The sequence below is a fragment of the Manis pentadactyla genome, chromosome X (assembly GCF_030020395.1).
Source record: "Manis pentadactyla isolate mManPen7 chromosome X, mManPen7.hap1, whole genome shotgun sequence".
NCBI classification, from domain to species: Eukaryota; Metazoa; Chordata; class Mammalia; order Pholidota; family Manidae; genus Manis; species Manis pentadactyla.
Genome location: NC_080038.1, coordinates 138428413 through 138442533, shown reverse-complemented (window position 1 = coordinate 138442533; position 14121 = coordinate 138428413). Strand labels below are relative to the sequence as shown.

The 14121-nt window shown below is 46.3% G+C and overlaps 1 protein-coding gene across 2 annotated transcripts; it reads right to left on the bottom strand.

Moving 5' to 3' along the window:
- Nucleotides 1-2819: 2819 nt before the first annotated feature.
- SLITRK2 (SLIT and NTRK like family member 2) lies at nucleotides 2820-13601 on the bottom strand. 2 transcript variants are annotated; one of them, XM_036880883.2, is made up of 3 exons: nucleotides 12531-13601; nucleotides 8809-8862; nucleotides 2820-8351 (listed from the first exon to the last, which is right to left on the bottom strand). In XM_036880883.2, exon 3 carries the CDS (start codon nucleotides 8306-8308, stop codon nucleotides 5771-5773), a length of 2538 nt encoding a protein of 845 aa, XP_036736778.2. In that variant the 5' UTR covers nucleotides 8309-8351; nucleotides 8809-8862; nucleotides 12531-13601; the 3' UTR covers nucleotides 2820-5770. The 2 variants fall into 2 exon arrangements, with proteins under 2 accessions (XP_036736778.2, XP_036736777.2); XM_036880882.2 differs by lacking the exons at nucleotides 8809-8862; nucleotides 12531-13601 and adding an exon at nucleotides 8559-8694.
- Nucleotides 13602-14121: the final 520 nt, after the last annotated feature.

Sequence of the window (14121 nt, the reverse complement as noted above, 5' to 3'; positions counted from 1 at the left end):
CAATTCTTACAGTTACTCTGTGAAGGCTGAATGAATAAACTCAATATACTGAGCATGCAGCAAATTAATAATCTCAAGAGAGGATAATTTAAGTCCCCATGTCCACCACAGGAATCTCAAATCTTTTGTTATGTTATACATTTGTGAATGAAGCATACTTGGCAGGTATATTCTGATGAACAACCAAATGCAAATAGCCCAAATAAGTCATTTGCTATCTCATCACCACTATTAAGACACCAAATGCATCTCTCTCTCCCTCCTGCCCTTCCTCCCCTGCCCTTTCTCTCATTTGTTTTAACTCTAGTTCTAGTCCTTGGGAATATAATATAGTGAGAGCATCTCTATTAATGAGTTCATAATTTCTATATACTTAGATTTGCAGGCCAATCTGTTAGTTTATAAAACATAATATTTTTAAGACCACTTATGGCATTAGACATAATTTTATAGTGAAAACAACTTGGCTTGGGTGTGGGTGGGGGTGTATTGGTACTGTGGGGGGAGTGGAAGCTACAAGTTGCATTTCTTTCCATAACTAGAGACATCTCTATTTAAATGGTTCTTTATTGTTCTGCTTACTTTTCATTTTTTAAGTCTGATACTAAAGGGCATTCATAGAAAAGCAACAATATGTTTTTTAAAAGCTTGTTTTACCTTTACTATGTAAATTATAATCATATAAAGAATAGACCTTAACTTGCAAACATTTGAACAGTATATACCAAGACAAAGAGGATGGTTTCAGTAACACTTTGTCATTAACTCCTGTTAAGATTCTACAGAATTTTTCTAACTTATTCAACAATTCTTTTTTGGTGAATATTTATTTTGCAACTGAAAGCTAACTACAGTACAAAACAACTGTGCAAAAAGTTTATCCAATAAAGCACAATATCATTTGATCACATTTCCAATATTTCATTTTGCCTATTAACAGCCCAGAGTAAGATATTTATGTTTTGAAACAGTATCTGTATTTGGCACAGAAGTCTATTTACACCAGAGCTTGTTTCACTTGCCATTTATTCCAATAACTTGAGAACAATTATTTGCGACTAAATCTAACAGTATTTGTACAAGTACTTTCAAGCTAAAATACTGCTAAAAAAATTCCAACACACATGCAATTCAATATGTTTACATAATACAACATATACTTATTATAAAACCTGTGACTCTGAGCACTTTATAGAATGTGAGTACAGGAGTCACTCTACCCTCTAATGAAACATGGCCACATCTGGGAGAGCAGACGCTGCTGAGCAGAAGAATCCTGTGTTCAACTGAGCTGAAATAGGTTGGCTATTTGGACTGTTCAGGAATGCTACTGCACCATCATAGAATTGTTCAATAGCTCAATTCACTAAAAACTGCAGCTGATTTTCAGGTAAAAGCCCTTAGCAACCACAAAACTGGGAGCACAAGCAACATTGGGAAAACAGACTCTTATTATGCAGGTGGACTCTGTTTTAAGCAAAGTCGATATTGAAAATCCAATTATACAAAACAGATAAATAAGAGAGTGATTATTTGTATTATAAAATGGTTTTCTGCTTTATAAAAAGATTCACAAGATTTCTCTAAATGGTAGCTCCCCTAATGCATTTAAAATACATTTTGATTTACAAAACTTCAATTTACAAGTGACTTTTTGCACAACCATTGTGAGAAGCAAAGTACATGTATATACAGTACTTAATATTCTGTCTCACGATTTAGGTAAAGTGTCTTATCATTGTATTGGTAAAGGACACTTAAGTCAAATGTTATCTTTTAAACCACAGAAATATAAAGTAAAGATTGCCTCTAAACATGGATCTTCCAGAAAATTTAAGTACATTTGTGGTTTTGTATTTACAGTTTTGGGGTTCATCTTTGTGATGCAGATCTTTAAATAGCACAGGTGTATAGCTATCTTCAGACTGTAAAACTGGGCCCTATTCTGCAGAAATTGGTCTTCTTTTATTTTTGTGGGTTCCCCCCCTTATTAGAAGTATAGCTCCAAGGAGGTGTTAATGGTGGTTACACTGTAGCTAGTCTATTTATGATATATCAGTTTTATACTTCATTGCACAGAATTACCTTTAAAAACCCAACTTCCTGCATTTCCTTACAGTTCCCACTGTTTACAGTGTGTGATTGCCATTCAGATAAAGTTATCCGTTATTGGGTAATAAGCTCCCTAGCAGGGGAGGCGGGAGGGAGTAGAGCAGAGATCCTGTCTGCTTTATCTCTGTGCCCCCTCAGTACACAGAACAGAACCTTGCAACTAGGAAGCAAGCACTCAATAAATCTTTATTGAATGAATGAATGAATGAATGAATGAAGAAACAATTGGATTGGGAGAATTGTCTGGAAGGCTTTCTTTACTCTAGCATCTAATTCAGGATGTTTCTGAAATGTGGACCATCAAAATGAATTTCCAAAGTCTGAAAAATCACAGAATCTCTAATTCCTCATACACTTTTTGTAAAATCCATAAAATATTGAGCACTTGATGACATGAAAATATGTAGAAAAATTAAATCACCTTAGAGGTGAGAGGACAAAACAAAGGAAATTGAAGGCTCATTTCCTTACTCACCAACTGCTGGATGGAACTAACAAGGCACACAGGTTGAAAAAAATCCAGAACCAAAATGGACTCTTGGCAATTGTGTCTAGACTGAGAAGTGGTACTTTTAAATGTTTCAATACAAGGTGAGCCACAGGTATAGTCAAAAACAATGAAAGCAACTAATTAAGAGCTAGAATTGAAGGGAATTACCATTTGCCATTCGTAGGGCCAGATATATAGATATGTACCAGGCAGGGCCTGGGGAGGATGACATTCTGTTGGCTGGAACCATTTTGCTGTGCTGATTCTCATATCCAGTACAAGCTGCATGTGAAATAGAAGTGAAATAACAAACTCCAGCTGTAGAAGAGAAAAATAACCCCCCCCCCAAAATATGTTTGAAAGCACTTGAGTGGATTAAGCAAAACAATTCAGTCAGTGGGAATGCTAATAAGTTAATAAATATAAAATGTTTGTGACTGCATTAGAAAATGAAGCTTCAAACTATATAGTGCATTATGCCTTTAAGTGAATAGTCTGGACTACATTCAAATACATCCAAATAATGCACAAATCTAAGAAGCGTGAGAATCTAGAATTAAAACATAATTATTAGGCAAGAGTTTATGAATCTGAGTTCTTCCAGGAGGCCTCTTTAAAGTCATGTAACTAAGCAAGGATTAAGCTATTCCTATTTAAAATGAATGAATTAGGTTTTTTATGGATAAGTAGCATTTTACAGGGATGACTTTACTTTCAGGAGAGTTAGAACACTGAAGTGGAATGGCTACATCAGTAGTTCTAGTCATCTAGTTTAAATCTAAACATTATTAATAGAGTCTGTATACTGACTTGCCTTCATAATCACTCCCCAAGACCCTACCTCTGTATTCTGTATTTACCATTGTACCAAATGAGAGCAGCCACAAGAGGATGTTTGAAACTTTTACATATATGCATACATAAATACTTCATGCAAAAAAGAGGTGATTTGAGGAGCTATCTCCAAGTTCAACTAATATAATATCTTTGTTCCTCTTGTATGAAATGTAAAATCTCCGTGCATTAACTATCTTCTAGGTCATTTCAGCCCACCATTGTCAACTTTGATCTAATGGATTTAAATAGAAATTATGATCTCTAGTCAAAGATGAACATGCTAGCTTGTCACTGTAGATATGCAGAGATTTTAGGTTGTTAAAGGCATTTTTTTTCCTGAATGCCCTTTAAATTTATATATACACAATTACCTTCTATTGTTAAAACAAACTATTTTGCACCAGTAATGATCAATCCAAATAATTTGAATTTAAGTAATTTCTAATTGAAAGCCTATCACATGAATTGTTTGTAGTGACAATGTACTGTTAGTCATTTTAAAGCTTTAAAAGTAAGTTATCAGAATCCACTTCAATCTCCACATGATAATAAAGGATTATTATGTGCAGTAACCTATTTATGAAAAGGAAACAGTGTGCTGCTTTCAGACGCCATCAATTGCTTTAATAAGGAATTGAAAAGCTGGACTACTTTATATGCAGATCACCATCCCAGTTGCATAAGGATTTACAATAGACAAAACAAAACTATTTTTTGTTGTGAAGAAGGGCTGTTTGTTGAAATCACACAATAATGTTTGCATCTAAAAATTATTTACAGGCAAATAAGGCTTCATAAATGTTATAGAGACTTGGTTAGTTAAAATCATTTTAATGCTAAGACCAAAACAAAAGGCTTGCTCAAGCTGACATGGAAAAATTCAAGTAACACATGCATAAAGAAGGCAGGAGAAAAAAGATCTTACTTTCTTGGCTTAGGTACTTATTAATCAATTTGGAGATGCAAATAGTACATGATTTGATAGCACCCCATTAACGCTTCAATAAACTTAAGAGGAAAATGCTGCTTCCTCTGAAAATGTGAAAATTGAGGATTCTGAGTCTAACCTTTAATCCTAAAAGAAATAGAAAGTAATGTATACATTTGTCTCTGCTGCCTTGAATTTGCAGAGAATTTACTTGGGAAGTTTAATCTCACCTTTGAAGTCTTTGTTCAAGTTATTTAATGGCTCATATGTCTTTATTAAATGAGGTGTGTGGCGGCCTCTACTGGTATGTGTTTATAGAAAATGTCTCAATAGGCAGAAAAAATATTAATTTCAATTAAAAAGTTAGAAATACAGACTCTTTCAGTTAAATATATAAAAATATCTAATTTAATGCAGAAAAAATATATTACAAGTTGTGTAACATACTCTTAATTAGGAAAATAATCTAAAACACTGACCATGTTAGTGTAAAATAATAACTTACGGAAGGGCATTAATTGTTCAATTGACTCTGATATTGGGTTAAATATATTTTATTAATGAATTACTAATCCCAACTGAGGCAGTTTATTACCTCTAGTCCACTGTTAAATCCCTTTAGTTGACTTAAATAAAATCACTTAGAACAAATTCAGAGGAAAGGAAATATTTTACAGTTAAATCTTGAAAGTCCTAGAACTAGAATCATTTGATGACAGGCTGGATTCTATAACTCAAGCAAACTGTACGTTGACTTAATATAGCTGACATTTCGATCTATTTTACAGTGTTCTTAATTTCAAAAATACAACACATTAAAATATGTTCAACTTATCAAAGCTAAAAGCAACATTTAAGTAATGTACTTAAAGTGCAAAGGCACTTTAACACGAAGAAGTGATGCCTAGTGGCTATACTCGGCTCGGTAACTGAAGACAGAAATACCATATATCATTATTTACAAAAGAATGTATAGTCTCAAAAGATCTTAGGAGATCTCCTACAAAATACACTATTCATTTTCATTTGAAAAATTTGCTTACTCTTTCTTCATTCACTATCATCTCCTCTTCCCATTCCCACACTGGAAAAATAAAAGAAGGGAAAAGAAACAAAACCATAAACAATATATGAAAAACTGCACTGTAGAAACATTCACGTTCAATGATGATTCCTAAGGAGAGAAGGGAAGAAAAGGTGGCGGTGGGGAGCAAGAGAGAAATAACTTAAAGGAAAACTTGGAAAAGCAGTATCGTTGCTTCATTCCATACCCCCACCATTTTCAAAGTCCCCCATGGCCGCTGGGAAAAGGGAGAGCACAAACACACACAAAAGCAAATGCAGTGCTTCCAAGAGTTTGGAGCAGCATCCTTTGATGCCACAGGGTTGTAAATGGTTTCCCTTCACAGCTGACTGATTGCAGTTTGTTTTTCCAGAACTTCGAGGTAGTCTGGTTCTGATTGCGGCTTAGCTTGCAGTAAAGGGTGGTCCGGCTTTGGCTGCCCCACAAAGCATTTCCTGGGAGTTCCATATAAAACGGTTTTATTGATTCTGTCTTGGTTTTGGCGTCGAGATTCATACGAAGGGGCGAACTGCCTTTTGGGTAAGGTACAAAAGTTATAATGGACTAGTCCTGCACTGGGGAGTTCCTTGACTCGCTCGGCAATATTCTGGTAGAGCAACTCAGGCTCTCTTGGTGTGGCCTGCTTTTCTAGCAATTCGGTGGCACTTATAGTGTAAGCAAGTGTGGCTGGCTCTTCTTTTTTCTCCTCCAGGTTGCCATAGCTAAATTCTTGCAGGTTTCGGTAATAAGCTACTGGGTCTCCTTCCTTCTGCATGTAGATGGGGTTTTGGCACATCTGACCCACAGGTGGGGGGATATAGTTATAGACGTGACCATCTGTCTTATCCTGAGTCTCGGTGTTGTAAGAGCCATACTGTAATTGGAAGGAGCTCACATCTAAGTTGTTGGCACTCCGGGGAACACTTGGCACCCCCTTTCGGCGTTTCAGGACAAAGACGAATAAACCAGCTCCAAAACACACAGATAAGATAAAGACAACAAGCAATCCTAAAATTAAGACAGAAAGTGGAACTTCAGTGTGTAGTTCAGGATAGGAACTGGGAGACACACTAAGCAACCGAGGTGTGTCTGTGTTGTGATTCATTGACAAAATGGTTCCATCGGACAAGTTTGGACTGTCTGGGCAAATAGCCTCCCTCCCCAGAAACTTCAGTATCTCCCCTGCGTGCTTAGCGGGAGATTCGCAGGTCACCTCATTTATGATAACAGGGGAATTAGCATGTTCTGTCCAGTCCTTCAGCCCCATGATGTCACAGGTACAGTCCCATGGGTTCTCTTGCAGATCTATCTGAATAAAAGCAGGAAGCTGATCCAGAACCCCTTTCACAGGCAGGTGAGAAAAATGGTTGTTTCTCAGATTCAGCCTGGTGAGGGCCGTGCCCCCAAATATATTATCAGGTAAGGACCGTAGCAGGTTATTATTCAGAAATAGGAGCTGGAGGTTAATCAAAGCATCAAAGGTCAGAGGCTTAATTTCCTTAATCACATTATACTCTAAATAGAGATACTGCAAGCTCTGCAGTCCATCAAACATAGAAGGATACAGCACTTCCAGGTAATTGCCATTCAGATAAAGTCTGCGTAAACTGGTCAGATTTGTGAAGGCACCTTCCTGAATGACTGCAATCCTGTTGTTTCCTAAATGCAACAAATCCAAAGAGCTGTATTCTAAGAGGTCATTCTTATACACAGTTTGGAGATAGTTCCCTGTTAGGTAGAGTTTCTTTGGACTGGTAGGTTTGGGCTGCAGGTCAGAGATGTTGGTGAACTTCCTTTCCTGGCAGTTCACATTTAGCCCATTGTCTGAGCTCTGAGAGGTGCAGACACAGTTACTGGGGCAGGTGAGGGGCACAGGGGACTTGGTCTGGTACACCATGATTGGGCCAAAGCTCTGCCTGTCCTTTGACACGGTGACCCGGGGAGTCGGGCGATTTCTCATTTTGGGTGGCCGGCTGGCTTTTGGGGCCCTGGTTGGGTTGAGAGCAGGATTCACTGTGGGTGACAGCCTTTGGATGTGTGTGTCAGCATGGCTGCCCCTTTGACTGGAGTCACTGGTACTTTTTCTGGGACAGAGGTCTTGCCTGGTCAGCTGGGTCACATCTTTCCCGTGCAATCTAAAGGGAGTTTCACAAACAATCTCCCCCACGAAAACAGTGATGGTGTCCAGCCAAGCCTTGAGAGGAAGTAAATCACAAGTGCAATTCCATGGGTTTTCCTCCAACTGAATCTCCATGATCCCTCCAATGTGCTCGAGGACGCCAGCGAAAGGCATCACTTTCAGTCTGTTCCCCCTCAGGTCTAAGTGGGTCAGCAGGACAAAGCGGAACACATTGCTGGGGAGCGACAGCAGAAGGTTGTCATTCAGGATGAGCACTTTGAGCTTATTCAGTTTGCTGAAGGCCCCTGCCTCGATGGCACTGATGTAATTGTAGTCAGCCTGGAGGTACTCGAGGCTCTCCAGGCCCAGGAAGGTGTCTTCCCTCAGCACCTCGAGTTTGTTGTTGTTGAGATGCAGCCTCTTGAGGGTCTTCAGGCCGCTGAACGCCCCGGCGCGGATCTCCTGCAGCCCGTTGTTGCCGAGGTGGAGTGTTACCGCGTTGGAGTAATTGACGAATTCGTTCGGGTATAGTCTGGTCAGGAGGTTTCCATTGAGGAAAAGCTGATAGATGCGATACTGGGGGGGTTGGAGCAGGCTAACAGTTGTAAATCCTTTGTTTTCGCAGTTAATATTCAGTACGTTTTCTTTCTCTTCGCACAGGCAGCGGATCTTGCAAATGTCTTTGGCAGTTTTGCGACTCTCCGTCTGTAAGATCCCGGCCACGGTTAACACACTGAGGAACCAAACGCCGCTCAGCATCTTTAGGCACCGTCGGTGTCAGCTCAGGTACCTACAGGCAAACCTTGGGGAGTGGGCAGAGAGAGCAGGATGCGGGGAGAAAGAAACAAGGACGCCCGATTAAAATGACAAGGCAAGGGGCGGAGTGGGAGGGAGGGAATGCGGGGAGGGGGCCGCCCGGCAAAATGAAATCACTGCGTCGTTCAAAGCTGTGCCGGTTTCCCCACCCCCGCCCACCCACACGCGCGTCCGCGAACAAACACGCCTGCACCTGATTTCCCGGCGGGTCGCAGCCAGCCGCGGAGTCATTAGTAACCGAGTTGTCCTACTAAATCCAGCCCATCTCCTCCTCCCCTGGGGTATCTTGAAGCGATCTCGGCGGCTCGCCCGCCTTGGGCTCGCAGCAGAAATTGCTTTACTTTTTTTTCTAACTGCGCAAAGAGGGGGTGGGAAAATCAGGGGACTGGCGGCGGAGGAGGGGGATGGAAAAGACAAGACAGTGCAGGGTGGGGGTTACTCACGCATCAGGAGAAGACGGGACCCCTCTCCTCTGCGGTCCACCGGTAGTTTAACATCTTCGGAAAGAGAGAGAGAGCAAGGTAAACGAAGACGCCGCTTCCAGGGGGCTGCCCTGTTTTCCGTGGGTTGCTTTAATTTGGCGGGGGTGGGGGTGCGCCGAAGTCAGAACTCCGGCAGGCAGCAGGGGCGGAAGAGCAGGGTTGGAGCAACGGGCAGCAGAGCCGAGGGCGACCCCGGGGCGCGACTGCGCAGGGAGGTCGGAGAGCCTGCCTGCCGGCCCGGTCGGCGGGCGCCGGCGACAGAGAGCCTGGGCGCGCGCTTTCAATCCGGTGACAGAGGCAGCAGTGCGCCCAGCAGTTTGAATTTGAGAGGCTTTGCAGGCTCCCCCGGACAGGGCTGGGGTGACGTCACGGGGGGAGGGGGCCGGCCGGGATGGAGGGCGCGCGCGGTGGGGAGGGAGGGGCAGATGCTTCCCTTCCCCGCGAGCGGCTTTCAAGCTCACAGTCGGGCTGCGTCAGTGGATTCTGAACTACTCCACCTCCAACCTGGCGGGCGGCGAGGGGGTGGCTGAGCTCAGGGTGAGCTCCCGGGAGAGGACGCAAAGGGGCTGGCACCGCCCGGCCTCCTCCCGCTCTTGCGAGTGGTTCCTTCCACCTGCCCCCCCTCTCCTGGCCATTGGGGCTGTGTGGGAGGGGGGGCGGAGGGGGATTCTCATTCCAGATTACCAAGCCAGGGTCCAGATCTTCCCAGTAAGAAGGGTGTGTGTGTGTGTGTGTGTGTGTGTGTGTGTGTGTAGATGTGCCTCTCAGAGAGCGGGGTGCGTGGCACACCAGTATGTCTGTGTAGGAGGGCAAGGAGTTCTAGGGGCTTTCTTTGTGCTTTCCATACAGAGCTTTGTTGCAGGGCTAAGAAAATTACTTTCTGGGTGGTTACTGGCCAAACAGATACTTGCCTGGATTCCTAAATCCAGTTCAACGTTAGCTTATAGACTGAGATAAACAACAGAACCCTTCTCCCCCTGAGGTTTATACTTAGCCAGAGAATGAAGTTTAAACGTGTGCTCTTCGCCTGGTGGAAGGAGAAGAGGAGTGGGTGTCAGAAAGCCGCTGCCAAGCTGAGTCTCCGCTGGGAGTGGGAGCCCACAGAAGGGGCCCTAAGCCTCGGGGCTGCAGGGGCCGGGGAGCTGGAACAGAAGGCGGCAGTGCAGGGAGCCTGACTTCTGAGAACGGGAGGAGAGCTGGAAGAAGTCTTGGCCTGAGATCCAGTAGACCTGAGTTCTGATCTAGCTCTGTCGCCAGGTAGGTTCTTTCTGGATCTTCCGGTCCCCACTGGCAAACGGGGGTGGACTACATGGGCCCTCCTAGCTCTGCCATTCAGCCACCTTCAGATAACCTCTCCACAGCATTACTAACAGCCAGGTGTTGGGGTTTTGCCTCCATTATCTCATCTCCCCTAAATTATCTTAAGGTTCCTGGACCCAGGAGTCTCCTGGTGTGGAGTCCAGTGGAATCCATTTGCCCAAGATGTCAATGTCTGCTGTGGCCAGGAAGGCCAGGGGCTGCCTCTGGCAGGAACGGGGGATTTGAGGCAGGGAAAGGGGGGAATGACAGAGTGGGAAAAGCAATTGCCCGAAAGATGTGCCCGTCTTACAAAACACTTTTGCTTACTTTACCTGCCTCTTCAGTCCCAGCCTGCTGCAGACCCAGTCCACACAGGGTTCCGCTGCTGTGCCAGATGTGGGATAGAGACAGCCACTTAGGCAAAATAAGCCATCTGAGACCAAAAAGCCCCCTGCTTCTCCCCGCTTCCTTCTTTCTTAAGCTCAAGCTCAGGTTCTAGGATAGATGACCTTGGCCCAAGCTTTCTTCCCCCAGAAGGGCTCTGGTAGTTTGTGAACTTGGGCACTTTAGCAACCTGTGGCTCTGGTACTCTCCTCCAGAATTTTTCTCCTTTCCCCCTCTTTTTCCTTCAGGGAAGCGCCTTGGACCAGACATCATGAGCCACCTCCCCATCCTGTAATTCTTGCTTGATCTTGGGCAAGATCCTTTCCTTCTGGGGCCTCAAATTCTCCTTCTCTATGCCAAATGGCAACGTCGAGAAGGGCTGTCCCCAGAGGGAGAGGGGTAGCCCTCTGTGGCCTCCTACTCTATTACAATTGCATCCTCAAGTATCAGCAGAGTGATGTAGTGTGAGCACCATTAGGCTTTCCTTTCAAAGAAAAGAGGCATCTTTTCCCTCTATATTTCCGAATATTAAATATACATAGTTCCTAGAGAGATATGGTTTATTCATTGACATTCACTTAACAAACATTTATTAATTAAGTCAACATTTCATAGAACTACAAGCCAACATGAGAGCTGGACAAGACCTTTGAAATCAGATACATTAATAGATGAGGACATTCCTCAACTAGGGGAAGTGCTGACTTGCTTAAATTCCAGTCTATAAAATTAGAAACAGAACCTAGGGATTCTGAGTCCCAGTCCAGCAGCTTTCCAAAACACTCGTTACTGCTTATTGTGGATTAGAGAACTATCTACCTAAAGTTAAATAGTGGTAGTGATGTTTTACGTGAATACGGTCTTTTTTAAAAAAATTGTATTTGAAAGTGAAATGTCAAACGTTAGTTTTAGTTCTTAAATATGGTAATTTCCTTTAAGACATTGACGGTGCTGTCAGTACTCCCTGAGGACAGAGACTATTAGAAATTTCAGAGAGATACACACAGAGAGAGGGAGAGAAGCGAGTAGTTAGACTGGGGGGTCTAGGGCCCTTTTAAATTCTTGACTGAAAGAAGGAATGCGGCGGTGAAACCGGCTGGGTGACCAACTGAGGGCTGGCGTGGCACATCTTCCCCCCCAAGGATAGCTGCCCACACGGGTCGTTGGACCCTCCCACCACTGTTCTGTCGCCTGCCTGTCCCTGAACTTCCACACTCGCTCTCCTGAACATAGTTATTGGGAAGAGATCGACCTCCATCCGGATAAGGCACTTTAAGTAAGTTTCATGTGGCCCGGCGTGTCGGGAGGCAGAGCCGCGGCGCCCGCTTAGGAAGAGCGGACTTCCCAGGAGGTGGGAAGGTTCTGGGTGAACTGGGAACCCAAAGGAGGCAGAGGCAGACATTAAAGTAGGACAAATGCTCCCTCTCCTCGCCCCATGAGCGGGGACTCCGTCTCCGCTGTGTCACTCGCATCTAACCGAGTGGAGCCCGGCTCGGGTCTGCAGTGCCTCCATCGAGCGCGCTGGCCCGTCCACGCCGCGGCCGCCCCCGATCCCGGAGGTAGCAGGAGCCCGGCAGGCCCCCCACTGCCGGCCTGCGGCCACCTCTGCCCCGACGCTCCTGCTCCGGGCGAATGCCGCCCCCCGAGCGCTCTCCGGGCCCCTAGCGGAGACCCGGGGGCGCCCGCCGCCAGAGCAGCCCTCCCCGCCTCCCCCGGCTGCGCTGCCCGGCCGCCGGGCCCACGGCCGCGACGGCACCTCGGGAGGCGCTCGCGCCGGGGCCCCGCAGCTCCCCAGGCAGGGGGCCGCCCGCGGCGGCCGTGGTCCGGGGCTGCGCGAGGTCCCGAGCCTGGCCGTGCCGGCGCGGACGGCCCCAGACCCAGCACTCCCGGGCGGCGGCCACCGGCTGGTTCGTCCCACGCCGGGTCTGCGGGCCCAGGGAGGCAGCCGGGCCGGGCAGGGGCTGAGCGCGCCGCAGCGTCCCCGAGGGCTCGGAACTTACCCAACCGGCGCGCCGCCCGCAGCTTCGCCCCGAGGCGCCCACCGCATCTGCGACCCGGGCAGGTGCGGGAACCGGCGCACCGTCGGAGCACCGCGACCCGCGGGTCGGGACACGGTGGCGAGCGCGGGCGGCGCCCCCAAGGGCAGGCAGGTTCCCACTGAACGGCTCGCCACCGTGCTGGCTTCTGGCAGGAAGGAGGGCGCCGGGAGGGAGGAGGGAAAAGAGCAGGAGGGAGGAGGGGGGTCCGGCGGCCACTCGCTCTCACTTATCAATCACCCTGCAGATCCACCGTCCCCGCTGTGCGCCAGGGAGTGGGACGTGGCAGCCCACAAAGGAGCCGCTGCTCCGTTACTGTGCCAGGCGCGGCGGAGCGCGGCTCACGCTTCCCGGCCCCTCCGGCCTGGAGCCCTGCCCAGCCCCTGCAGCTTCTGCTGTGGGCTGCAGCTCTGACTCGGTCAAGTGAAAGAAGGACGGCCGTTGGTCGGCACCACATCTGAGGGGGGACAAGGCCCTCGGGGTGGAAGCTGCGGACAAGTGGAAGAGCAGCCAGTCCTCCGAGCTGGGCACCCTGTAGGACAGCTGGCCCCCTAACTAGTAAGCGTCTGACCCCTGGAGTTCGCCAGCTGAGAGATCATTACGGACCTCCTACGAGGATGGTAAACAAGGGATTTCCATATAATTCACAGCCCAGCGAGACTGGTGCCAGTGTGTTAACGCAAGCGAGCCCTTAGCAGCGTTCCAGTGTTTCAGTTTGATTCTTGTCATTCTTCACCACGTTGCCTAGATCTACTAGAGCATACTTTTTGCCATGCTCCCTTCCTTTTTCTCCTTTCGTTGTCCTCTTATTAGTAGTCCGGGTGGTTGAGATTCAACTACAGGAAGGCGGTCAGGGAGAGTCACCTTAGTTCAAGAGGGAGGCGCGGTTTGGGCCAAGGGCATCTCTGTTCTCCTGGAGACCTGCTTCCCCGCGGCCTCTCTACTCTCCGAGGTACTCAGGACCTAGTCGCAGTGGAGTCTATTGAAGCCAGGAGTAGGGCGTTATTTGACGGCACCAGGACATTTCCCTCTCACTACTGGCGGAGAGCGGCCGTAATTAAGGTCTGCAGGGCCCCCTGGCCTACTTATACTCCCTCCAGAGTCTGTAAAAATCCCAGTTCCACAGAATATCCCAACTTGAAGGTGGAGGATAGACGGGAGGCCAGGAGAGGGGTGGGACATTAGAGCAAAAACAAGCTGTCCTGCCAACGAATCTGCATGGGGATGTTTGTTTTCAAGGTGGTTTCCTGCACATTTAGACCAGGTTCTCACAGTGCTGACTCCCACCTCATACATGTCCTTTCCCTGGGGAATATTTTGTGCTTCCTCCTTCTCTTCTTGGCTTTCTTTTCATAATGGTTTTCTAAGGAGACCATGCTGGGACCTTTTAAAAGAAAATTACTGGTAAGTTATAAAATGGACATATGCACAGTTTACTTTTAGGAATAGTCCAAACAATTATCTTCTATAATCATATCTTTGGGGTTTTAAGGATCATTACATTCCTTTTACTTCCTTCCTGAGAAAGATTTTTGAGATTTCCCTGCCATTCAGA